Consider the following 27,678-nt stretch of genomic DNA (forward strand, 5'->3'; position numbering starts at 1 on the left):
TACCTCTACAAAAAAAGTATTACTTTCATAAAGCTGACAAAAAAAAAAAAAAAAAAAAAAACTGTACACTGACTGGAAACTCATTATTTGCTGCTATTTTGCATCTCCTCCCTGTCCTTGAGAGGGAAGAAATCTCTAACTGTAATTTACATTTCTGAAGCTTCAGTGAAGTACAGACAGCTAGATAAACATAAATCACCCATCTGTGATGGACTCGTTGACCCTTGTACGTCCCTGACAACTCAGGATATTCTTTGATTCTACACTCGTATCATTGTAAGCTCTAGGGACCACATGACACAAAATTACACGCATGTTCATTTAGATTTTTGATACAACTGATACAGATGATGTATCTACATAAAGATCACATCCATCAAGTGAATGTGAAGTTAATGCTCTCATGCTTTTGATTAGAGTAATGGCACAGGTTTGTGTTGAAAATCTGTACATGTCACTCCTGGTTTTTTGTTACCATCACTGCCAAACATCACATGAAGGTAACTGAACAAATAATTCAAGTGTTTTCACACCACATAAGCAATTGGATATAATCTTTGCATTCACCAAGACCATACCAGAAGTATTCAATCATGCCACTTTTTATGGTGTTAATGTTCTAGATGAATCTCATGAGGAAAACCTTTACTTCAAAAAAAAAGAAAGAAAAAACTGGAGTAGAACTGCCTTTATGAAATCACCTATACCCAACTATCTCCACTGGCAGTGAGAACTGATCAGTTCTGGTAATGCTTACAGAGAGACAAAGAAGACAGTTCCCACAACACATGCTCTTCTCACAGTGTAATATATGTATATAGGCTGTGTATCTGCTATTTAAGATTTCCTCTGATTCAGCAGAAAGTGCCCAATTCCAAGGCCCAGATAATAATTCAAGTACCTCTAAGGATAAAACATACTCTTCCCTTTTCTCATTGCATTGATGGCATGGAAATTCATTATAAATGTCCTGTCATCTAAAAAGCACATGGATTGTAGCTGTCATCTGAATAACCAGCTGCACAGACAAGCCTTTCTGTTCCACAGTTTATACAGCTTGCAATTTTTAAAACTATGTAGCAGGTGAGAAATCATACATTTCATAGACCTTGTCCAAATTAGAATGCTCAGATTTCTTTCTTATCTGCGTTACTTAATTTCAGCCCATACCATGAACACACTTGATGCAAACACAAAAGCCTGATAAGTTGGAAGATGTATCAGCCTCCTTTTGATCAGGCAAACAGCAGCACCAGCACAGGTTGTGTGACAGCACTTCAGGTCCTTCAATCCTTCCTCAGCTCCAGCAGTATTCCACAGTTGCTCCTCCCCTTTGGTTTTGCACAGCCCTTCTTACTTTGGAATTGGTTATACTCAACATGACGTGTGTTCTTCCAAATCACTTCAAGGCAGTGATGCCTGGGCTCCACACCACTGCCCTGACCCACTTCAAAGTGGTCCTGGTAGGTTTTATGCCTCTACAGAACTGCAGCGAAAAAGCGAGTTACTGAAACACTGCTGTGACAAGTGGTGGAATTAATTTCACAAGGACTCCCTGGAAAAGTCTGAGAGATACCCATTCCTAACGGCTGTTACTGCACAGATATGATCCAAAGAGCTATTTTCAGTCCTTCCACCAAAATCACAGCAGCTGTTACAAGTAGCTGAAATGACTCTCCCAAGATTATCAGCATAGACAAAACGGCAGTTTTTAGCCAGCAAAGCTGCATCTTTTACAGAAATATACAAAAGACGGTAGATAAAGTAGCTCACTATTCTACATTGTCTCAAAAAGTACACTATCTCAAGGGAGAGTGAAGATATCTTGTTAAACTATATTTTCTGCAGGTGGTAAATCAATTCTTTCTCTCACCAAAACATCAGTGGGAAGCTGAGGCACTAGGTACAGAACTTGAGTTCTTGGCTTCAGAAAGCAAGGCTTTTATATGCTCCTTACTGGTTTTAAAGGACTGGAAAAGAAAAATTAAAATTGCAAGCAGCATAACATATTTGGCCAAACAGTATCTCTTGGAAACTCAGTGTAATCCCAGCCTAACAGCTATTACTGTTGATATATTTAATAACTTGTCATTTTTCTATTCATCCAGAATAAATTTTTTGAAGACTTCAACACAGTTCTGAATGAAGTTGGTAACAGTTGGTATCTACATCACATCTGAAATGTAAATGAGTCATTTTTGTCTTTTGGGGGACTAGGATAGAAGAGAGTGCTCTTCAGTTCTGCTGTTAAAAATAACTTTCCCCTTGTTACACACAATATCCCCTTTAATGATCCCTGCTAGGTATTACTTACACGATGACCTATTAAACAAATGGGGACATGATGCACCCGGCATGCTTCAAAATTCAAGGAGAGGCAGATATTTAAAACAAAAATAAGCATGTACAACACAAGACCAGGTACTGCATTACATCTAAAAATGCCACACTAAGATTCAGGAAATAAAAAAAAAAAAAGACAAAATAGGGGTGTGAAATGCAGCAGAGAGGATTCAAAATGCCATTCCTTACTGCTTGGAAGGGGTTCAGCTTCAGGCAAAAATCTCCTCAGCTTCAGACACTGCTGATTGCTGGAGCTGCTCCAGCAAGTCCCTCAGCTGTTCTCCCTTCCCCAAGAGGAAGCTGAGCAGCCATCACCTCCCAAGGGCAAAGAGGCTAGATGATATGTCACCTTTGCCTGTCTTCATGTAAATATATCTTTTGATAATGATAATCATGATAAAATGCTTACCCGGGTACGATGGATTAATGATCACTAGACATTCACTCCCAGCTGAGCTCTTCTCCGGTAGTTTGACACCATTAAAATTATGTAAATGTCAAAGTGGGCAACAGCAATACATCAACGGAGAATTTCAACTGTAGTAATCTGATTACAACCTTTGTAGTGCTGCTACCTCACTGCAAGAGGCTTTAATTGTTACAAAGAAGCACTCATGAACAACCCTCCAGGAGGCTTCACTGCAGCTGTTAAGCAGTTTTCTGGACTGAAGGCGGAACAAAGTCTATTTCTGGGAGATTGCACTCTGGGTACATCGGTGGAAAGAATCTCTGTCCCACACCATTCTTGCTCCATTTCTGAGGTCCTGCATACTGAGGTGTGTAGAAATAGGCAGTCATTCCAGCTATAATGAAGCCTACACTACAAAATGCAATGCAGTGCAACAATGCAATAGAATTCACTAACTTGAGCACCAGAGGCCACATCACTGTGCTAAGCACAATACTACAGTAGGATTTAATATGCTGACAAGGTTCACCATCACTTACTCCCAGAGCTCCTGGGCCAGGCAGAGCTGCCAACCGTAACATTCCCAGACAGCAAGGGGGGGAAGAAGCACTCACAAATCAGTGGTTCTTGTCTTAAAATTGCCTAAATATTTCTGATAAGCAATACCCAACAAGTTTTCATTTAAAATAGTGGCATAGTAATTTGAAAGTCAGAATGAATCACTTTAGAAGCAGTAAACGCATTTAAATGCATCCTGAATAGACATGCCATGCCCCATTGCTTTTCCTGCCCTCAAGAGTCCTGTCCAAAATGATTTGACACATAACATGCATCCGAGATATTTAAATCATATCAAAGCAGAGCTTTGGCTATGCTTCTTGAAGATCCACCTGTTAGAGCAGCAGGCATGGGTAACTAATTTATTTATTTATTTATTTTAAGGTTGTTAATCTACTGACAAGCAGTGGAATACCATGACACCGTAGGGTGAGAAATTATGGGAAATTACAGTGGCACTGGTGCTTGAGTTGACAAAACTGCAGCAAAAACTGAGGATGAGAAGCCTAAAAAGTCAGAGAGGTAGAGAGATGGCCCAGGACAACAAGAGAACCTCGACCATAGCATTCCTGCCTAGGATGAGTTAAAAGGGAATTACGAAAGGACAAGGAGAAACTGCCTAGGGAAAATTTGGGATAATTTAGGAGATCTCTTGGAGCAGAAGTGACTGGGTATAGAAGTTGAGGTGTGTTGAAGGAGTGAGAGATCATAGATTTCAAGGAACTAGGTCAGGAATCCAGCAGCAGAGGACATTTCAAGGCCTAGGGATTACACAGGGCAACTCTGCCTGCTCAGGAACAAGAGCTACTGTGGCTTCTCAACCCACCACAGCAGCAAATCAGCCTAATGCATTGCTTTGATTTGGACACAGGACAGGATATATAGGACTGTCACCTCCATAAGGGCTTTCCCAGTGCTGCCTCTTCCCTAACTCCTGGCATTAGTTGTGAATAATTTATAGCCCTAAAGATTAAAGTTTCATGAAACCGATTCAACAAAAAAATAATCCAGTATCTCTAGTCAGAAAAACAGTGATAAAGGGAAAAAAAAAGTTTGAAAACTGAAGAACAGTATCTTCAAGTGGTAATTTACTTAACAGTTTACTTAACAATAAGAAGAAACCTAACTTGAGCAGCATTTTTAAATGAACAGACATTACTATGACTCGTCACTATGAAGTTGCAATGTAGGCGATAACTTCTCTTGGAGGATTTCAAGGTTAAGGAGCTATTAGAAGGAAAGAGGCAAAAATTTTTGCTTTAAAAAAAAAAAAATTCTAAAATTGCTACAAGCTTTTTCATGTAACATGAGTTCATCAACTGACCTTGCCTAAAAGGAATGACTTCCTCATATATATATCCTGCATTAAAATTAATTTATTCAAAACATGCACACTCCTTCCTCTTGCTAGATTTATTTTTTTTCTCTAAATGCTTGAGGAGTCATAATATTATTTTCAGTGTACCTAGTGTTAAATTATATATAAAAATATGTAGGATACATTTCAGTATGTAACGTGTGATACATATATATATGTATAGAATAAGAGTATATATATATATTCTTTTATATATATATATATATATATACATACATAAATATATATATAAAAGAAGTAATTTCCCTAGCTGCAAGAAACCTTACTGTAGCAGCATGACAATGAGCCAGCAGCCTGGAATGTACAATACTGCTGACCTTCTATACTTCAAAATTATTCCAGAGAAGGTGAGCTTTTTTAGAGCTCCTGGATTATTTGTTCATACTTGTTCACCATCCCATCTCTACTCACTGCCACTGATAACACACTGATAACAAGAGCTGAAAGTCTACTTCTCGATCAAGCAAAAGGCTCACTGTTCCTTATCTAATCAACTAAGTATTTTATTTACCATCAATTTACACTAACTTATCCTTACTGCTGACTGTATTTCTTTTATGGTTTTAATTCAATCCCTCTTTATTTCTTCATGTTTATTCAGTGCATTTTCTTCCATACTGCAGCCCAGGAACTAACAGCAAATCCAACACTTCTCCAGCATTACGGAGCTCAGACCAAAGATACCAAATGGCAGCTATCTGCCCATGGGCAAAGGTTTCATCTCATGGAAACAACAGACACAGCAGTAGTGGGCTCGTGTTCTGACTTCAGTCAGAACTATAATAGAGACTGCAGCCATTTCAAACAAAGGGATATACCTGGCATGGTAGTATCCCTCTGCTTTGGTAAGATAGGTTAAAATAAACAACATAATACAATTGCAAAGATACTGAAGACTGAAGTCTGACATTTTACTGAAAAAAAAAAATCTCATTTTATTTTATATATCCCTATCATAGATGGATGGTCAGCAGGTAAATAAAGAATACAAACCTTATAACACTACAGGAAATAAAGTCATTTTGTTCAGTAATCTATGCTTCCTACTACTAATGTAATAATTACTTGCAAAAACAGCATGCAATGGATGTGGAAATATTTTCCATTTCTAGCAGACTTCAGTGGCTACTACACATCTCCACAGTATTGTAAAATGCAGGACGCTCACACAGCTTCAGATCAGAAGTGCTGTCTGAAACTTCATTGTAAGTAATTAAGGAGAGGTGAAAAGAAAAGGAAATAAAAGATAATTAGTAGAGATTATTTTGCTAGCCTCTCTGGAGAAGGATACCCTGTAACAGGCTGAAAGAGCTGGGGCTTTTTAGCCTGAAGAAAAGAAGACTCCAGAGGGACCTTATATGGCTATCCAGTACCTGAAAGGGGCCTACAGGAAAGCAGTGGAGGGACTTTTTATAAGGCCATATAGCCATAGGACGAGGAGAAATGGTTTTAAACTGGAAGAGGGTGGATTTAGACCAAGTATCAGGAAGAAATTCTTCGCTGTGAGGGGGTGAGACACTGGAAAAGATTGCCCAGTGAGGCTGTGGACACTCCCGCCCTGGAAGCATTGAAGGCCAGGCTGGATGGGACTTTGAGCAACCTGGTCTAAAGGAAGGTGTCCCTGCCTATAGCAGGGTGGAAATAGGTGGTATTACAGAAATAAATACAAGTAATACAACAATACAAATAAATTGTATGTGGACATCATACTTTCCTCCCCTTGTCAAAACTTTGTCATTTGGTAGACCTGGCTGCTCGTCCCACTAGACACGACAAAGTCCCCAAATCATATTTGGTAAGTTTCCAGACCTTGAGTAACTCAGGCTCCTACTAGAAAGGGAAAAAAAAAAAAAAAAAAAAAACAGCTTTCAGATGCATCTAGGAAAAACTAAAATCTTATCTATGTGAAAGAGATTTAAAACATTACATTGTTCTTGTTTATATATGTATGAAAGTAATATGTACAGGAGCTGTCGTTAGATAATGTATATAGTCAAAATGAGTAATAAGAGCTTTTTTTTTTTTAAAAGCAGAACTGAAAGTGTGGTCAAGGAGAATCTGACAGACCTATAACTGAGCCCTTGGAAATTTGAACTTGCAACACTATAGTTGCCACTAATGACGTCTAAAAATATTGGTTTATACATAAACTCATCTATATTGAAGGAGACAAAATATGTTGTCACAAGGTGATAAAAAATGATGAAGCACTAAAGAAAGGCAATCCCCATTAATAAGTAGGAGAGATTACAAGTACGATGCTAAATACGAGAAAGATGCAAAAAATAAGCAAATTTATAAAAGTGCAAAAAAATTAATAGAGGAATTGCAATATGAGCAAAGCATGGTTAAAATATTCAATGTACACTTATACTCCAAATATGCAGTAGATAAATAACTAGAAGATTACAGAAAATCTGAAATTGAGTTATTATAAAAAGAAAGAAATGTAAAAACCACCAGTAAGGAAAAAGTGCAAATTACAAAATGCAAATTACTTTGCAGTAGCACAGGAGAACATGAGACATGCAGACTGTAGTATTAAGTCATCACTCCAACTACAATCTTAAATATGATTCTTTTAAAAAAAAAGGTACCTTCAAATCATTCAAATGTTATATATAAAAGAACATTTAAAAAGACATTCAGGTCTGTCTACTTGAGTAAGAATAATGTCTAGAAAATAAAGCACACAAAATAATGCATTGAAAACAAGGCATATAAAATTAAGTATGAATAGAGAATTATTAAATACGTATAACTTAGATCAAAATAGATGTATAAGAAGCAAATAAGAAAAATGCAATCTAGACTGCAACGACAATGAATACGCAGTCAAGTTTGAAACTGTTCAAACTAACCAGTGGCTCAATATCCCCCCACACCAGGAAGTGCTCAAAGCCAGGCTGAGGGGTTTTGAGCAACCTGGTCTAGTGGGATGTGTCCCTGCCCAATACAGGGGGGTTGGAACTACGTGGTCTTCAGGTCTCTTCCGTCCCCAGAACAGTAAGATAACATGAATAACCTCCTGAAAGCAGACCTTCTTGTTCCCAAAAAATTTACAATTTATCTACAATTCATATAATTTAAATTTTAGCTAGATTGTAACTCTCTAAAAAATAAATTTAAGTCACATTGAGTCAGCCTTACTGAAACAGAAGTTGCTTTTTTTTTTTTCCTAATGTCTCCAGCTCTCGTAAAACTCAACCAAGTGTTTAGAGAGTTTAACCACCCTGGTGAATCAATTGCAAATGCTACCAGAAGACTTCAGATTTCTTTTGCGTAAAACTTTTCTGACATCAATAAGAATTAAGTGTTAAAGTCACAAAATTACTTCAGCTCTAAGATCAAGTTTTTAAGCAAAGAGCTCAGACCAAAAGACTCAAGCAGTGTCATGCCAAAAAATCCAATCCTGGAAGTCAGGCAAACTGAAAAATTTCTAAGTAGAAAACAATTTCAGTTGAAGAAAAAGGCTTATATGGCCTAACGTATGCTTAGATAAGAAATTGTGGGCAAATTCTTTAAAGGTTCTCAAATAGTTCCATCATACAAGTATTTGTTAATTACTATGCACTATAAAATTATTAAAATGTTTATTTTCTAATGCCAGATCAATTACTAAGTGTATAAGAACCCTTATGAATGGCTTGAATCATTAATTTCCATTTGTCATTTGTTTTTTTGATATCAGCAACATCAGAACAATATGATGACATTTGAAATCCCAATTACTTATTTTCAGAATTCTAAGAATATTAAGGGGTTTTTTTATAAGCATAATTTCCCATCATGGAGAGGAAAGCGTGCCACAATCAATTTTGCATATTTATCTGAGACATAAGTTTTTATTGTATTTCCATGGAGCTACATTAATACTTTCCATAGCAAAATTGATCCACGTGACTTGCACAGCAAGTATCACAACACGTATAAACTATGCAATAATCTTGACAAAATCTGCAATCATTTCAGCCTTCATACTTAATTTATGATTTGAGATGGAAAAGTCACTATAGGAAATGGAGTAAAGAAAAATAAACTAGCATAAAGCCAAGGATTTCAAAAGGCTCTTCTTATAAAGGTATAGGAGACATTCAGCCTCTTCGTGTTCATATTACATCAAAACTCAATTATATGATCTAAAATAACTGCCTGATCAGAAATACAGCTAGGTTATTATGATCCCATACTTTTTTCTGAGACTACTGCTTCCTTCTCCAGAAGGATAAAAAACATTTAAATAATAAAAAGTCATTAACTTTTATAACTTAGAAAATCTCTCTCTTTAGTTTTAATATGCATTTTAGATGCAAAGTAAATTTCCATTTAGACTAATTCAGTAGACCCCAGGATGTACGTAATGTATAGGCAAAAGGGACTAAAAGGATGCTCCTGGATCACTGAAGTCCATTCCCCTGCTTGCAAATACACCAAATGACTTTTAAATAAGGGCAGCATTCCACTATAAAACCAATTCATTATTTTAGTCCTTGCTGTTCTGCCTGGAAAGCCACTCCACAAACTCAGTGCCCCAGTGGCATTATCTGTGGATGTATCATCTGTATCATCTGTAGATGGCAGTCACATCACTGTGTTCCTCTGTTCTCCTCCTCTATAGCTGTCAAATTTCCCACACAAAATGGGCTCTCTCCTTTCTCCTGATGATCTCACTTGTTGCATTTGTTCCAGCTTCAGTGTATCCTTTTGAATGCAGATGACCAAAATGTGCATAGTGCATCAAGATGTACATAGTGATCAAGGCATCAGTGAAACCTCACCTGATCTGGATCCCTTGTCATTGTAACTGATTCTGCTACCCCAGTGATGCAGTGACCTTTTCATGCACCTCCTCTTCATTCTGCTTTTCCTGCTCATTTTCTACTGATGATCTCTTGGCCCACAGCTGAATTTTCTGCTGTTAGTTCCCAAATGCAGGCCCACCTAATACTTTGTACTATTAAATTTAATCTAGGTCTTCAAGGTCATGCTGTTCTTGCCCTATAACATCCTACTCTTTTGCAGGACTCTTAACTGTGCCATCAACAATCTTCATTATAGCAAAGACATTCTGTTGCCCCATGTGCCCCAAGTGGTAGAAAGCATTAATAAAGGGAATCATTCCCCAAAGATCTTCCCAAGAAACTGAACCAACAATTTTCCTCAGGCTTGATGCTCTCGGAAGTCACACCAGCTGCCATCTCCCTTTGCCTATATTTACAATAATTTTAATAATTCCCATCTCCTCCAGTTTTGCTTCTTCTTTTCCATTTGGCACCACAACAGATGTCTTACTTTAAAAAAATAAAAATTAAAAAAAAAAAAACAGCTCTTCCTACTCAAGATAAATCAGTTTTCTTTCCCTGAACAGCTATCAGAACACACTGCCATCACATACCAAAGGTTAACAATGGCACATTAGCTATGCTAACAGGGTCTTCAAAGGTTCTACACACTATTTTGCTACATTAATCTACTACACTACTGATTTTAATGACAAGCTGGCAGGTTTCTAGTAGCTCAGCTTTTTCCTGTCTTTTATACAGATATAGTCACACCAGAATTTGATAAATACATTAAAATGTCCTTATATTTAGCCTAGAACTTCATATGTCTTTTTTTTAAAAAAAAAAAAAAAAAAAAAAAAAGAATATTAAGATAAAAATCATCTCTTCTTCTCCTTCATCTAACATGACCCCCAAAAAAATGGCTTGTACTTGTGGATTCTGGGTTTCGTCGTCTTCTTCCACATCTGCTCCTACAGCACAGCATCAACTGCTACCCAGTACCTCATTCTTTGAAACAAGCCACCTGGTCCTTTACCAGGTGACTATTCATACTGCAAGGTACCGAACCATGTTCCTTCAAGATTCAGTTCCTTGCTTAGGATATTCATTCATTCTTGCTAGTCTGATTCTCCTTGAACTTGAAAAAATTGTGAGTCTCCTCCATACTCCAGATCCAAAGACCACTGCAAGGTTCACAATAACTCATCTGTGCTTTCCTGTGCTGCAGAAACTTCCCTGCCATCCATCCTGATCTCCTTCTCAAACATCTAACTGTTCTGGCACCATTTAAGTGCACATTTTAATAGTAATTTACATCAGGGCTAACTTCACACAACGCAGGTCCCAAGCAAGATGTGAAAATAAGACCCTGGACAATTTTATGTAAAATTCTTTATTTTCCATGAACCCATCCAGCTTGCCAGAAATACAACTGTCTTCTGAGAGCTCAGACCTCCCACACATTCCTCTCCAGTTCTGCATCCTTGGCTTTGCTCACCTCCAAACACAGCTCTAAGTCCTCCCTCAGAAATGCAGAATCCATGTTGCCTCAGGAGCCCCTGGACAGATTGCAGCCCCTTGACTTTACACAGGAGCTAATTACCATGACTGTTCACAGAAGATCCGCTGTGCAGGCCTCTATCCCTCAGCACATAACAGACTTATATGCTCAGATGCGAAGAAAGTATCAAAACAAATGAGAATAATAAAGACTAATACTGCAAATCTGGCCTAGATTTCATACACAAGTGTTGCTCTGAGGCTGGAATTCAACCACTCTAAAACAACTCCTCTTGCATAACATTCCAGCATAACAGAGTAACTCCTCTGAGGAGAGGATGAGAAGGATTAGACTGTCCAGCCTAGAGGAGACTGAGAGGCGGCCTCAATGCTGCCTGAGGAGGAGAAGCACAGAATTGTGCCAGGCTCTGCTCCTGGTCACCAACACCAGGATGTGTGGGAACAGTGCAAATATGAGCTGGGGAACATCAGGCTGGAAATTAGGAAAAAATTCTTTATCACGATGGAGGAGATTGGACACTGGAACAGGCTTCCTGGAGAGGTGGTTGCTGCCCCATGTCTGTTTAAGAGACTTCTGGACGATGTCGTCATTAATATGCTTCAACTTTTGCTGAGCCCTGACATGGTCAGGCCATCATACTAGATGATCTCTGTAGGTCCCTGCCAACTGAACTGTTCTACACTACTCACACATTAAAACAAAACAAAGAAGTTCTTTAGATTCAGCTCAAAAACTAGCATTAGAATAAAATAGCCAAACATATTATAAACACAGGGCTACATGGATAATTTTTTTTGTAAATCAGAAGTGTCAAATCTCGCTTGAAGTAATTTGCAGTAATTTCTGTGCTGTAACTGAACATAGACAAGGAGAATCACATCTGGTGCCTGGGCTGTGCAAACGCATATATAACTAGAGTTGAATACCAAAATCCAGCAATGATAGAATTCATTAGACCAGTATAATGTTGTGTAATTACTCTTTTTTTTTTTTTTTTTTTTTTTAAATCATCCACTGTGTGCCTGAAGAGCTCTTCTTACCCCTTGATATATTTACACACATCTGTATAAAAGGCTGAGGAAGTATTAGGTGTGTCAGAAGATCACACGGAATGGAAAAGCAACCACTGTACAATAACTGTACTGCCAGTGAATCAAAACTAAAACTAAAACTAAATTCATCCCCTAGCATACACTTTACAGATGGATACTGGATTTTTGTTTGTTAGAAAGTTGAACCTTTCTGTCAGTAAAGAAAAGTCCTGATATGACAAAATCACCTTCTTCCACCAGCACTTCTTCCTCAGCTTATCCAACACGTGTTTTCAGCTTTCCACCAAATATATCATCCACTGACTTTGGCGCAGATCTTTCTAAAAATCTTCCCTTAGTCTTTCATCAGGGAAGCCAGTCCCATGCATTATCACTCATACCTTAGATTTGGAAAGACCTGCCAGCCAACAACCAACTGCTGTCTCTCAGGCATAACATGACTTCCTTTGCTTCTTTCCTATCCATCACAGGAAGGTGCCCTTGCCTCCTGCCAGACCTCTCATACAGACATCCTCTCATCTCAGAGTCCAGCCTTCGTCCATTGGGCTGCAAGTCAGTCTCATCCATATAGGCCCTATCAAAACATCCCAGTTCCCCGAGCCAGCAGGGCAATGAGAGGGAACTGCCACACTTCTGTAGTGACAGTTTGTCAGAGAAGAAGGGTATTTGCCACCACTGCCCAAATTTTTCCAAGTGGTGCTTTTCATGTAGGTGGTGCTCTCCATCTCCTTTCCAATGCACCTGGCTTGTCTGCACCATCCATAAGGAGGAGGGGAGCTCAGGCTAACTGAGGAGTTAAGCTATCTGGAAAGATTAATAATGCAAACAATCCTGCAGTTTGTCTCCTCTGGTAGATGGGTTTGATGATGCTCGTGCAGCTAAATGCCAGCTCCAACCTTTGGCTAAGGTTCAGCAGGCAATTATGGGGCCAGCACAGGGCTTACAGACAGGCCTGAGGGACAAAGTAAGAGCCTGCAGCCGCCTGCACCCCACTCCCAACACCACCAGATCCACACACCCAATAACGGCTTTCTCTCCAAAGCTGTAGCTGTGGCTGAACAAGAGATGAGGAAATGCAGACAGATAAAAGCAGTCTGCAGGGACAACAAAAGCAAGCTGAAACCAATTATGATTTGCACTTATTTCATATCAGCCCACAGGACTAACACAAAAAACACCGGCACTGACCAGCCCGCTTCATTTTCAATTCCCCATTTTTCATGGAAGTTATTTGAGCTATGTGCCTGCAGGCACAGAGGGAGCTGCTCCACATTAAATATATATTGAATTCATAACAAAAATACTCCCTCTGAAGTGGTATTTTTATTGTAAACAAAAGCTGCAAAAGTTCACACCTGAGGTTTTTCCAACAACAGAGAAAATTGGCATTTAGCACGTAAAAACAGCCAAAAGGAATACTAAAATCATCAAGCCAAAACCTAAGGGATGCAGAGTTGTCCTTCAAAGGGAAAAGGTTTGTACACAAGTGAAAGAAAAACACATTCTTTCTATTAACTATGGTATGCAGCATATTTATCTTTTAACTGTTCACCAGTACAATTAAGAAATTCCATTTTTTTAAAAGCTCAGGATTTGGAAGACATGAAAAATGTGCTGAAAAGATTATTTTTAAACCCCGCTAGACAAGAACAAACTTAGCTTGTAGTTTGAAGAAAATGAAAGTGAAGTACCTTTGGTGCATGAACAGTTGTTTTTTGTAATTAGTATTTTGATCATTTTCCAATTAGTTATTGTGACAAGGATATATCTGAAACAGAATTAATTTAAATTTTATATCAATTTCTTTTCTCTCACAAGAAGCACAGAGGAACAAGAAAAAGACCCTAATAAACGAAGCAAAACATGTTTTAAATTCCTAAAATGTAAATCTTTAAGAAAGTATCTGTCAGTCATCTTTGAAGAAGGATTTTTTCAGATTTGCTTTCATGTATAATTATAGGACAGAACATCTATTACTGACCCACGTATTCCTGATGCAGAGCAATCAAAACACCAACACTATAGGACTGCACAGCTCTATTGCTGGCTGCTTTTTTTTCCATTAAACATGGAATCAGCCTGCTTTGTATGAGGTCAAACTCCCAGAAAGATTTTCATACTTCTGTAGTTTACTCCTAACTGACAGTAGGCAAAAGTGTACCAACAGCAATCACCAAAACAGCACTGCTATTCTAAGGAAAAAACAGAAAGTATTCTGAGGCAGCAACTTCTTGAAGTGGTCAAAGGCTGCTGTACCCCAGCCCCTCTCCTTCCAGACAGTAAGCACACCAGCAAGTTCCAGTTAAGCCAGATACAGGCAGTAGGGTCAGTGCTGTTTGGAAAAGTCCTGTCCACTACGTGAGACAGCTGCAGCTTTGGGCAGATCAACTAACGCTGCTTGCTTTCAAATATCCTCTTCCCAAGAACCTCTTGCACATCAACCAAGGAGCAGATCAAAGCATCTGACTCCTTGTGTCCTAGCAATCTGCTAAAGGACCATGTCTTTCCCAAGAGCTTTGCAGCCCTTCCTGCTATAGATGGCCAACCCAGTCATCATGATGTTATGGAAATTCCCACAGTATGCACAGTAGGACAAGCCACCTTGGCAGACTAAAGAAAACACCAGGACTGCAACAACCTAATCCATTTCAGATATCTTTCACAACATATGCTTTTGAAAAATCATTATCATGCCTTTCAAATAACAAGATCAAACTCCACAGAATTTGCAGTGAAAAGATAATATGGCTAACTATATACATCAGCAATTTAAATCATCTGAATCAACTATGTTAGAGGAATTAGTTGCATACTTAAAGTTCAATATTTGCATAAGTCTTTGCAAGTTGCAAATAGAAAGTCAGATAAATTGATTCAAGATAAAGACCTAGAAGGCACCACAGATAGACTATTACAATTTAAGTCTTACACTAAACTTGCACTCAACACAGAGTTTTCAGGGGACACATTTGTATATTTAAAGGATTTTTTCCATCCTATAGGGAGGTTTGCAGTGATTATTACATCAACAGCATTTCCATGTTGAGAGAATGCAGGAAAGGAAAAGGATGTAGCATAACACCAAAGAATCTATCAGGTACAGCTCTGGATATCACATATCATTTATTAATATTTCAAAAATGCTGCAATTAAGAGGCAACTACACTTTGCTTTGTTTTCCTTTTTTTTTTTTTTTTTAATGAAATGGTAATTCCCTGTTTCTGTACTTATGTATTTCCCTAGATACGCAAGGAAGTTATCAATCATTTTTCTTCAAACGTTGCTACAAAATATATTGAAGACCACTGAACAGAAAGCTCTCACACTTTAAGCTGAAGACAGCATCAGCAGATTTGAACAAATCTCACACTTCCAACATGCTAATTGGTCTGGAATCTGGAATCAAATGTTCACTACAGAAGGAAGTTGGGTGGACTGAAATCAATGAAACAGATGCAGGAAATCTTAGCACAGAAACACTTGGTCACAAAAACTTTCCATGAGATGTCCCACAGAAGCTAATGCCGACACTTTCGCAGAATATCGCTCCTAGAAATCCAGCCAGTAGAAATAAAATTAGTAATAATGACAATCTTACCTGGTCCCAGGGACAGATGATTCCTCCGAAACACATAAAGAGATATCCCATGGCAACAAGACATACCCAGACCACCAACGAAAATACACGGAGCAGCTTCTTAAAGACAGGCTCTAAGCAGACAAGGATAAATATAGCAAAAAAAATTGCTAGAGCTGTTGGAACAGTTATTAAAAATGCCACGTGGTCTTCAATTTCCTGAAAACAAAGGAAAATGAAAAGGAAGTTAAAAACTGATGTACTTAAAGGTCAGACCAGAGTAAGACACTCTTAACTGATGGTGCACTGATATTTCAGAGAGACATGGGAATATCAATCAAATGTCTAGTGATATTGATTCATATCACTAGACATGGACCCACAACAGGATTTCTGTCCATGTAAGGAGCTGTAATTTGGATTAGCTTCATAAATAACCATTAGCCACACGAATACCTCTTTGGTTAAATTGAGATGTACATTATTTGAAGTAGATTGAGAAAACTAACTCACACTGCAGTAATGTGGTAGGCATGAAGGACCAAGTGAATTAGAGGCAAGGCATATCCAATCTGCAGAAAGTGGCACAAGCTTTTCTGCTCCTGAATTCACAAGATCTCTGCAGACAGTATGGTTCACAGGTTAAACTGAAGAATCTCCACTGAAGAACGCAACTGTCTAAACACCTCCCAAATTGACTATGCTGTCAATAAGTCCTTTAGAGTCTAATTTTTTTGACATCAATATCTATCAGGTACTATCTATCTTGCTTCTTTTTGAAGCACTCAGCTGGATGGATGGGTTACAGATTATATGCACCTTTTTTTTCCTAGCAAGTGCTAACTTTGAAATGTGCAGCAACATGCAGTGCAATAGCTGGAACGTACCTCAAAAAGAGATTCAGAATAAAGCGGAATTAAATTTCTTTACAGAACCTGTATAAAAGTTACTACACTAATATGTTTAAATCATCTAGTGATAGAAGCATTAAAAAAATATTTATTACTGCATTAATTCCAAAGCATCCATGGTTGAAGTACAACAGCACTGTATCAAAGGCTGGTTGTACAACTTTCATTCATTCATGCAGCTGTTAGGAGTTCAACAGCAATTTTTAGCAAAAAAAGGATTGCAAAAGGCCCCAAATGCTGCTGTTGTAGCAGCGTAATGCCCTCCACAAGTCACACTGTATGCAGAAACGCTTCACCTCTACTTCTGTTGGTGAAATCATGGGGACAATCTGAAAGCGCCTATTTGATCATTTTTCAGCACTGATTTCAACTGATTTTCCCCTAGTTTTGTAATGGCTTTCTTAGTGTCTGATACTTTTTGCCCACTGGTAGCTCATCAGCTTAAATACTTAACATTTTATCTTCTGTGGGCTTTTTATCTTACTTATATAAAACTTTCTACAGGTAGTGCAAAAATAAATAAATAAATAAATAAATTGGAAACGTGTTTCAGCATTTTTTTTTCCCCCTCATAAAAGACAAACTACACAAGCCAGTATCCATAAGAGACAAGTGCTGTTGCACTCTTTCACATCCTTCCCCTGCTGTTCATGACCTTATTGTGCATGCTCTGCACACTTCCATGCTCGTCAGCTGCCTCCAGCATGCTCACCCACTGCCACGAGTGTCCCCACGCCTCCGGTCAGCACCACATCAGGCAGGAGCCACGAGCTCAGGCATACACATAACCAAAGCAGACTCTGGACTTTGACAGGAGAGGAATTGATCGACTTTCTGCCAAGCTCATTAGCTGATATACCATATGGCTCAAGCCATTAGCCATCAGCCATATGGCTCCTGGAGCAGAGCAGCAATCCTTGGCTGCTGGAAACCGGCAGAAACACAGCTATGAGAGCCTACCTCTGATCAGGCAGGGCAGGCTGAGGGTTATCCTTCCTGTACTTCAGCTATTGCCACGAAGCCAAACAGAAAGACAGTAGTAATTTTCAGAACTAACTCTTGCCTTTCTCACCTTTAAAACACATTTAAGTTACCTTATCTTCTTCTGTGTATGACTGCATAATAATAAATGGGGTTTTGTTCATCCCCACCCCTGAAGTTTGTTTCAGTGAACATCTTGATCAGTTTCAGCCCAGATTTCATCAAAAGCATTTAATTAAACTGTTTCACTCCTGCACTTACAGGTGGGATTCAAAACTCCTGTTACACACTGAGAAGTGAGACCCCTCCCCCGAGACAGGACAATGTCACTCCTTTCCTCTCCCTTTATAGATGGGACATGACAACACTGTCTATCATACAGTCAAGGTTGCAGACATGAAGAGGAACTCACACCATCCTAAAGAAAGCCAAGATTCAGGAAACTTGGACTTAAGTGATGTCAAATTTGATAACATCAAATTCATAACACGGTAACAATGAATCTATTAATGAACTACAAGGAATTTGACAATATGCTTCTCCATTTCAGTCATGTATGGGTACATACTGCTTTCTAGGATGATCTCACTCTATAACAGAATAATATTCAGCTTTCAGTTTACAGCACATATATACACACACAGTTAAATATCTACATATATACATATTCTATCATTAGATCAATCTATCAAAATTTTGTTCCTCATTACAAGCTAATCACCAAAAAAACCCTTTTTTTTTAAAGTGTAAACCAACCTCAACACTTAGATGAGCCATTTCAATCACCAAATGTAAAAGTTATTCCTATTATCCCCCCTTGTTTGATTGCCTATTCCAAAGTTTTGAAGTTTTGGTTTGTCTTAAATATATGCAGTAAAAGAAATAAAAAATAGACCCCAGTTACGCCAGCTTCTCATTCCATGTATATGAAAGCAGCCTCCCTGGCTTCAGTGGGACTTCACCTAGCTGAGCCGACGACAAAGCCACAGCTTCTAGAAGCCCAAAGTGCTTACATCTTACCATACACATTTTTTATCTAAAGTAAAAGATGAATTTAATGATAGAATAGGGTAAGCTGAAGGCAATTAAAGTATACATATAAAAAAATAATTCTTGTAACTTTAATTCATTTAATTCAATTCATTCAATACAGGGTACTTTTCCCAATATTGCCTGTAAAATATGTGCTAGTTTTAGGCCAACAGAGGCAGGCTGCCTGACACGGGATTTTCTTCTCAAAATTACTTGCAACAGTATTTTTCTATTTCTCTAAAGAAGTGAAATTTTCAAAGAGGAGGACATTTAGAGCTTGGAACGTCTCTATCAGTATTAGCAATCATCAGTGTGTTTAGCAAGTTACAAGATGATGTCAGGTACAAGGACAATTCCCAACAATAAAATGTTCTGTTTCCCTAACTATTTCCGCAGGATGGAAAAAGAACCCGCACAGAACACTTTCCTTCTTTTTTATTGCTACTCACAGAAATTAAAATACACCAGAGGTAATGGAATTAAACTATCAGCATGACACTTTCAAACATAACGGCTAGGCCTACAATACATGGATCTTGCCTGACAGCTCTATCTTCCTGAGTGTTTGCTATCTTGCTGCCTTTTAATCACTGAAGAAATTAAGAAGTCTACCGTTACAAATTGTTCTAACCCCCATAAATGCATAAGTACGTAATAATATTGTTATCATCTCTAAAATCTGAATCACTTTCACTGATCTTTCCAAAAGCTACAACCTTTTCTCATTCCCCATCCTGTTCCCTCCCCTTCCAAATAACAGTGTGCCTTCTGTTTAATTTTAAACATCAGAGCTGCTGTAGAGCAATTCACTCTTTTATATAAGCCACACAACTAGGTAAAGCACCCTATAAAAATGAACAAACAAGCATTTACAATAGCAGTCTCAGCATAAAATCTCCTCCCATCATCTCTCTCATTCTTTTGGTGCTTTTTCCTTTATTCTTGTCATCTAATGGAATTTGACACCAGTCTACAGACAGTAGACCCCTGCTGAGATCTGAAATACCACATGCTTAGTCACAATTAATTCAAACCATTTACTATACTAAATCATTACTAAAATCCTTTTTTGCTGAGATCAGTGAAATGCTTCTAAATAAGAACACATATTTTTTAAAAGTGAGCAGTGTTCTTCAAACATTGAAACTATGTAAGATTTCATATAATTACTGTAGAAAATGTTGAGCATTTAAAAAAAAAAAAAATGGCCTGAAGGACTATTAGCTCACCCACCTCCTTAACAAAGTAGGACATCTTCATTTAAGCAGGCTGACTGCAGGAATCTGTTCCGTTACCTCTTTAGCAAAAAATGGCCATTTTTTCCCGTAAAATCTTTCCAAAGTCTTGTGAGAATGAGAACCACAATGATTTTCAGAAGATGTCACCACCTTTCTCTTCACAGAAGTACACAGCATTTCAGTTCTCTAACACCTCAAGAAATAGTTCTCTCCAAAGATAAAGATATAAAAATCTCCTGGGTGCTTGTAACTTTTATCCCATATTTTTATATTTTAGTGAACTTGCTTACAGCTGATTGCAGTGTGTCATATGCTAGGCAGCTGGAAAAATCCCCATTTTACTGGGAGATGCTGCTGCTCCCAGCCAAGGAGCTGTACAGCTTCATTTAGAATCTCATCATTTAGGACAACTGAAAAGTTTTCACTGACCACCGCAGAATTTTTTTCCACCTATTTCATCACTATGAGACCATCTTCCCTCCAGAAACGATGATTTGCCTTTAAGTCCAGATGCCATTTCCAAGCCTGCGTGGTATTTTCTTGATCCACAACTAAGAAAAACTTCTCTGCCTTTCACATCTACTTTTTTCTTTCATAACTCAAAGCTTTGCTCGTGCTTCCTTCTTACGTTTCTGGTTAGAAGCTTTCTCGTGTGCCTTTATATTTTAGTTGATTAATCATTTATTGAGCTTTCCACAGCATGCTCATGGACATTAGCAACAAATTAATTGAACTGTACTTTTTAATCAAACTGCCCTGCCTTTTATGTTGACAAAGTGCTTGATTTTCACCAAGAGATTTCTCCCTCTGATTCAACATTCCCTCTTTGGTTTGGTACATCAATAATAAGAACATCAGGCTCAACATCCAGTTTCTTCACAGAGATTCTTGTCTTGAGAAATTCACTTCCCCATTAATGAGTCAGAACCACATTCTGCACCTGCTGTTAGCAGACCGTGATATTTGACTACTCGCCTGCCAGCAATCAGACCAGCAATCTGCACATCACGTGCATAGTGAAATTTAGATTGTCATTATAGCTTCCAAGCTGCTGCACACACATATATGTAACTACAAGAAACAGTTCTGGATTCATGGCCAGATTCTAGTTCATTTTTTATTTGCTAGTATATTGGGACATTATCAGTATAGCAACACTTCATTCAGATCCTTCAGGTGACACTTTCATCACCTTGAACATTTCCTCAAACTTCCAAATAGTGAACAACATGTACTATAAAATCTCCCCACATGAGAAGCTCAGCATTTTGCACCAATGCAACAATACTTGTGAAATGAACTATTCTTTGTCTTCACACCATCTGCCCCAGTTAGCACAAAGACAATAATAGCGATAATAAAATGACTAACTACTTAAGTCTTGGGAAACACCCCAGCGATCACCTATGTTACTGACTACAGTATCAAGCACTTTTGGCCTGTGGGTCCTTAGTGAGTTTAGCTGTGTAGCTGTTCACATTCTCCCTTGCTTAGTACAAAGCAGCTGAATCCAATTTCTTCCTAGTTTGCCCAATAGGAATGAGAGTTGATACTTCAGTGTTGATACTTCAGTGTTGTATCAATCAGAAACACAAAGTCTAAAATACCAGAGAACACAGGCTTCTCTGCTTGACACAAAAACAACAGATCTCACAGAAGGTTTGGATGTGATCTCCAGAGGTACAAAGGAACAGTCAAAGGCTATGACCAGTGCAAATAACACTAACATAAGGAAGGCTAGGAGAAAAGTCCTGAAGGCAAAGTATTGGTCGCTAGTGGAGAAATAGAAGACTGTAGTAGCTCTCTCATCAGTGTTTCTGGAACAAAATAGGTTGACAAGCCTAGGTTCAATAAGCAGCTAAGAAAATTAATTTAAAAGGTAATTTGAAGAAATCAAGGAATCTTTAGGTACATGGAAGGTGCTCTTGAGAGGTAGCTAAATTTAACCTAAACTGGAAAAGAATGAGTTTGCTGGCACTTCAAAGGTCATAGGAAATCATTCAAATTGAACAGGTTACAAGGACATAGTACATTAGGAAAAGGTTGTTCTCCGAAAGAGTGGTCAGGCACTGGAATGAGCTGCCCAGGAAGGTGGCTGAGTCACTGCCCCTGGAGGCGTTTAAAAAACATTTAGATGTTGTACTGAGGTACATGGTTTAGTGGGGAAATACTGGTGGTAGGTGGGACTAGATGATCTTGGAGGTCTTTTCTGACCTTGATGATTCTGTGATTCTACATGATTTAAGAGAAGCAATAATGTTGTGGAGATCTGTAACTCCCAGCTACAGAGGACAGAAGTTTATTAAACTTATGCAGGAGAGAAATGCCAAAAAACGCCGTAACAGACAGATTCTCTTTTTAAAGTTTGCAGAGAAATGAAACAGCCATGTGAAAGTATACACATTTCTGTATAAACACTAAAAGCCTAAGAAAGACATGGAAAAAATAAAATGCCTGTCGTTAAATGGGGCATTATTTACAGAAAAGTCCTACTGAAAACTTGGTGGAAAAAAGACCTTCAGTAGAATATCACTGCTCCAGATAGAAAGTATAAAGAACAGACAGAAAGTCATATTTCAACAGGGACTGAAGAAAGCTAAAACAAAATCAATAATCTAGGAGAATCAACAAATAACAGTAAGCCCCTATGAATTAAAACGCTAAGCTGAACAGCAAAGGTTTATTGAAACACATCACCTAGAAGACTAATATCCAATCAGGATGGAAACTGTATGAGATTTTATGGAATACAGAGGTAAAGACAGGCTGCCAAGTAAAAAAAACACAACAGGTAATGGGATACTTCAGTGACTCTCAGCCAGACTGGCTAAGGATCACATCAGCAGACAGAAGCTAAGACACTTGTTTAGGTCTGGCTCATGGAAGAGGTGGAAAAAACAAACAATAACAATAACAACAAAACAGTCACACAAAGAAAAAGAAAACACTCATCTGATCTCAAGAAGTAGGAAGAGCCTGTGTCATAAAACGTTACTGTTGAGAAGCTGCTTTATAATGGTGAAGAACTGAAGAACAAACAAAACTCAAACACTAAAATTAACAGGCAGAGCTAGAAATTTACAGATTGAAATCTTCATAGATGGCTATAAAAATCAGATGCTCAAACGAAAAGTCATTGTCATTTCAAAAAGTCATTTCCCCAAAATGACTTGAGAAAGATCGAAACAAAGCCAGAACCTCAATAATATAAGCCAATAAAAGAATACGAGATATCATTTTTCAGAGGGTAAAAATAAGTAGCAAGTTCATTTTAAATCTTAATCAGGAGCAGGAAGCCTGCTAAAAAAGACACAAGCAAACAGATGATCCAGGTGTTAAAAAGAATGGAGAGATCAAACTGCTGCAGGACTTAAAGAGAAAAAAAAAAAAGTAAGTACATCATGGGGTTGTTCTCATTGCAGAATACATCACACATCAAAGGGTCTGTCTCAAACTTAAGATCAGTGTTGAGTTCAACAGGCAAAAAAAAAAAAATAAATCACAGAATAAAAACAAAAATCAGAAGGAGGGGATAGGGTTCTGCAGAAAGGGCCAACTGAATTTATGGAAGAAAGAGCTGAAACTGTAAAAAAATGTACCCTTCACCCAAAAGTGCCCAAGTATAATTCTGTACACTTGATAATAGGCTCTTGGTTGACTACCAACATTTTGAAACTGAGATATTTGGCACTTATAATAGGAAAGCCCATGAAAACATCACTTCTGTGCTCACAAGCAGTTAAAAAGCAACCCAAACCCCAGAACGTTAGTAGAAGAATAAACAAGCGAGAACATCATAATGCTACCTCAGTGCATCATGAATACCACCAGCAGTTCTGGTCCTCCCACTGCCACCACTCCAAAATGAATACAAAAGAACTCAAAAGATATGCTTGCGAGGGTCAAAGCTGCAGCACTGCGGACAGATATTGGAATAATGTTTGCTTTCATTTTCTCTTTTCTCTGCATAGAGCAGACACAGCTGTCCATTGAAACAGCACTTATGATTTTTAAAGGTAGTGTCCATCCAGACCAACAAGGATTGACAACCACTTGAATAATCTGCATGTAAATACAGAGACAGAGAATACTACAAGCCTAAGACCTCTCCTACATGGATGGGAATACAGGACAGACACCTATCACAATCAAAAGCATAATTAACAGAAGCAGAGCCTGGTACTTACGTGTTTTATGCAGATAAATATGCCCTGCACAAACCCCACGCACCCAACCGCAATGGTAAGCAGCTTTTCTTATTTTTTCTTTCCAATTCTCCCTTATCACATTGGCAATTTTCTCTTTCTTTAGTTTTCACTGATTAATAATCTCTCATCCTATTAACTACACCATAAGCAATCTGTCGGTGCTTACAACTTTTTATTAAATAAGATGGGCTTCAGAGGACCTCCAGAGTGCCAGGGAACTTGAACTGGACCATCATGCTATTTAGCCACCTTACACAACCTCAATCTTCTCTCAGCTGAGGATAATCGAAAGTTGCCTTCCCCCCTAACTCATTTACTAGCCTGTGAAAAACAAGACACAATTACTGGTGGCTGAAGCCTGCGCTTATGAAATTGTCCTACAAAATGACTCTGGCAAGCACAGAAGATAAGCCACATCCCAGAGAGCAATGACAGTTAATTATGTTTTACTCCCTCAAGTATACCTTGCAGAAGAGAGTCGAGGCAATAAGAAGCAAAGTGAGTAGAAGTTTGTGTTTTGATGAAAGCAATTATTTCAGGCTCCAGGGCTAATTTGGTGTCTGTGCACATCACTCAGACTATTTTTAAAGTAAGTGTAGTGATCAACATATCTTCCTTGCATGTTGCATTTATGCACATATTGATTCTGAATTCATCTCCATAAATGTGGTTTAATAACTTAGTTTCTTTAGATCTTTTGAGATGTTCTCAAAATCCTTACTACCTTTATCACCAAAATAAGCTTAAGGGAACTCTTCATTCCATACTACTATTTACACAAAACCCAAAAATCTGGATAGGTGAAGGTGAATGTTTTTTAAAAAAAAGTATGTTTTACAGTGAAATTTATTCAAAATGTAACACAGCTGGAAGAGTTACATTGATTAAATTTTATGGGTAGTACATTACTTCACAGGACTCAAGAACATGTTTCCCAGCTTAACTGTACTGTAGCACGTATCGTAAGTGAAGTTACGCCCTTCCTCACATCCATACAGACCCCTGGAACTTGGAAATACTGGCATTCTGGTTCACTCCTCTGAACTATTTAGTAGTGACAACTGTATTTAGATAGCAACTGTCAAACTGAAGCTAAGGGGTAGCTTCCCCCCCCCCCCCCCTTTAGTCCCAAATTGGTAGCTTGGGAATCTGGCCAGAATCAAGAACAAATGCCAAGATTTGAATTGTTTAAAAGTAAGAATCACAGAATCAACCAGGGAGCATATGAGTTTCAACACACAAGAAAACAGTGCACATTTTAAAGGTCTGTTTAATAAAGAAAAAGGTAGACTTAGGCTTATTTCTCCAGTGGGTCTTCTGAAAACACGTTTTGCAAGAATATTCCACATCTTTTACATATCAGCATTAAAAGGTCACATGAAAAATAGTTTTAATATTGAGAAGTCACAACTGTCATTGTGTAATTACTTTTCAAGCTTTTCCAAAGTTTGGGCAATTACTTCCTAAACACAGCTATTTTTATGACAGAAAAAATTCTTAGAGTTTACTCCCCTAAGGACATATTCCACACTTTCACATGCCTGTCAGTCAAACTCTGAGAGTAGAACCAGAAGCCATTGCTCCAGCACTTCAGAGCACATCTTCTGGATCAAAAAAACCTCAGAACTAGGACCACGAATGGTGGAAGGAGCAGATGCTGAGATGGCAGATCTGAGGGCTGCTTCCTCTGCTTTTCCCAAATGCCTGCCTGGAACACACTCTCACCAGAGTGATGCGAAGATCACTAAGAACAAAATACTTCTGGTTAGAGAAAGAGACTAAGTAAATGTTTTAAAAAATAAAAATAGAACATTTGAAGCAGAAAATGTGTAAAGCTGTTCTTTCTAGGAGGATCAAGAGATAATTGTCCAAGAAAAAGATAAGGTGAGGGAAGGGGAAACAGAACTCTGCTGACTCGCTGATTTCAGGGTCCAGAACCCTAAAACCAGAAGTTTGATCAATTGACAGATTCTCCTTTTAACATATCAATACGGCTTGAGCTGACTCAGTTCTTACTAAAATATATAGAAAGCCACTGTGTTCAGCAACTGGGATCACCACCAGGTTATTGCTGGGAACTAAGCACAGGATGAAAGATTAAGGGTGCTCAGCTGCAGTTTTTCCCATGCCCAGCCACTCCAGAGATTTGCAGACCACTTCTACCTGTATTAAAAGTCCATGCTGCCATCAACTTGGAGTGATGTTCCATGCAATCTGGATGAGCCCAGTGACTGCCATCATTATGACAAGAAGTATTCCTATTCACAGCAGAAACATTGCAGCTGGGATGTCTAGCAAATTTCTCTAAGAGACGTCATGAAGGCACAACCCAAGAAACTGATGACAGTTTTAAGACTTTAAATGAGTCAGATAGCTTCACCCATGACAAGGAACTTGAAACCAATTTTAAAAGTTTTAAGCAAGATAACCAGAAGGATATCCACTGGTTCATGGCAAATCCACCATGAAATTGCCATAGATGAGCCACACCTGGCTCGACGCTGATAAAGACAGCAGAAAAATCACGGCCCATCCACCACCTAATTCCCACTGCACCTAAGTAAACAGCAGCTGTAGTCGGTTTATCTGTTGCCACTTGTGTCAGCTGCAGTAATGATTAGAAATTGTGGATCCATGGCTTGAGTCACAGCTGCTGACCTAAATCAGCTTTCCATTGATAGAGTATCCACAAAGCTTTCACCTGGTAAACTTACAGTTCAAGGCTCAATGTGGTGCCAGTGTAGCTACACCCATATTTTTACCCAGCTCTTACTCAGCATTCAGGTTATTCAACATGAAGTATAATACAAGAAGAGAAGTTGCCACAGGCACCTCATTATCTGGATGGCTGGTTAGAGACTGGCAAATGAGACAAGCTCTTAGCAGCATTAAAAGCAACTACAGATGTGCTGGGAGTGTCATTAATAAATGAAACAAGAGCCCAGGCTGATATAGTACCGGGGAACTAGACCAGATACAAAACAAGGTAAATCTTGACTCAGATAGGAAGAAACATCAACCTTTACAGGACCAATTCAAGAGGTAATACTGGCCACAAAAGTTACACAAAGATATTACTGGAGAAAACAACTGACAGGGAGGGCAAATCATGAAACTGTATCAGACAGCCAGCAGCGATACCTGGAAAATATACTGTGATTTTATGGTGCCTAAAAATAAGAAAAAACCTGAAACATGGCATTCCCCCACAGAACAGTTCGATATACAGCAGACTTTCAAGCAGGAGCTTACAGCTGGAATTACTGAAAGAGAAGACATTATAAATAAACTGATTTTTGCTTTGAATTCTTCTTCATCTTAATAGCTTCATTAATGTGTCAGAACGAGTTTAAGATAGCACACCTTGTGGACACAACAAGTAGGCAAACAGCCCCCCTTCAGCTTGATCTTCAACTCATGAGGATTTTGCTCCTTCATTACCTTTGCTGTGCCTTAGTTTTCTTTCTTGTAGGAATGGATATGCTGGGGTTTGAAAACAGTATAGCAGATGCTTTGGCTCGCTTTTAGTCTGCAGGGATTCCAAGGAACACTTTCAAAGGCTTGAGTATTCTTGGATTTGGGGAAGACAGTTGCTGCTTTTGAACCAAACGTGCTATAAATTATACAGTGCTGTTCCTAAAAGATTTCTTGAAATTTCCATTATGAGTGAACCTACAACACAGCT

At 38.4% G+C, this 27,678-nt stretch overlaps 1 protein-coding gene across 2 annotated transcripts in view; it reads right to left on the reverse strand.

Annotated features, from left to right (window-relative positions):
* The window catches only part of ADCY2 (adenylate cyclase 2), a 204,887-nt gene that overhangs the window by 172,641 nt on the left and 4,568 nt on the right, over positions 1-27,678 (reverse strand). For both annotated transcript variants that reach the window (XM_042869933.1, XM_042869932.1), the window contains exon 2: positions 15,645-15,842. In XM_042869933.1, coding sequence (XP_042725867.1) covers positions 15,645-15,842 — 198 coding nt within the window. The remainder of the gene's footprint in view (positions 1-15,644; positions 15,843-27,678) is intronic.

This window comes from Lagopus leucura, unplaced genomic scaffold (assembly GCF_019238085.1).
Source record: "Lagopus leucura isolate 7727_CA_CO unplaced genomic scaffold, USGS_WTPT01 Super-Scaffold_100002, whole genome shotgun sequence".
Taxonomy (NCBI): domain Eukaryota; kingdom Metazoa; phylum Chordata; class Aves; order Galliformes; family Phasianidae; genus Lagopus; species Lagopus leucura.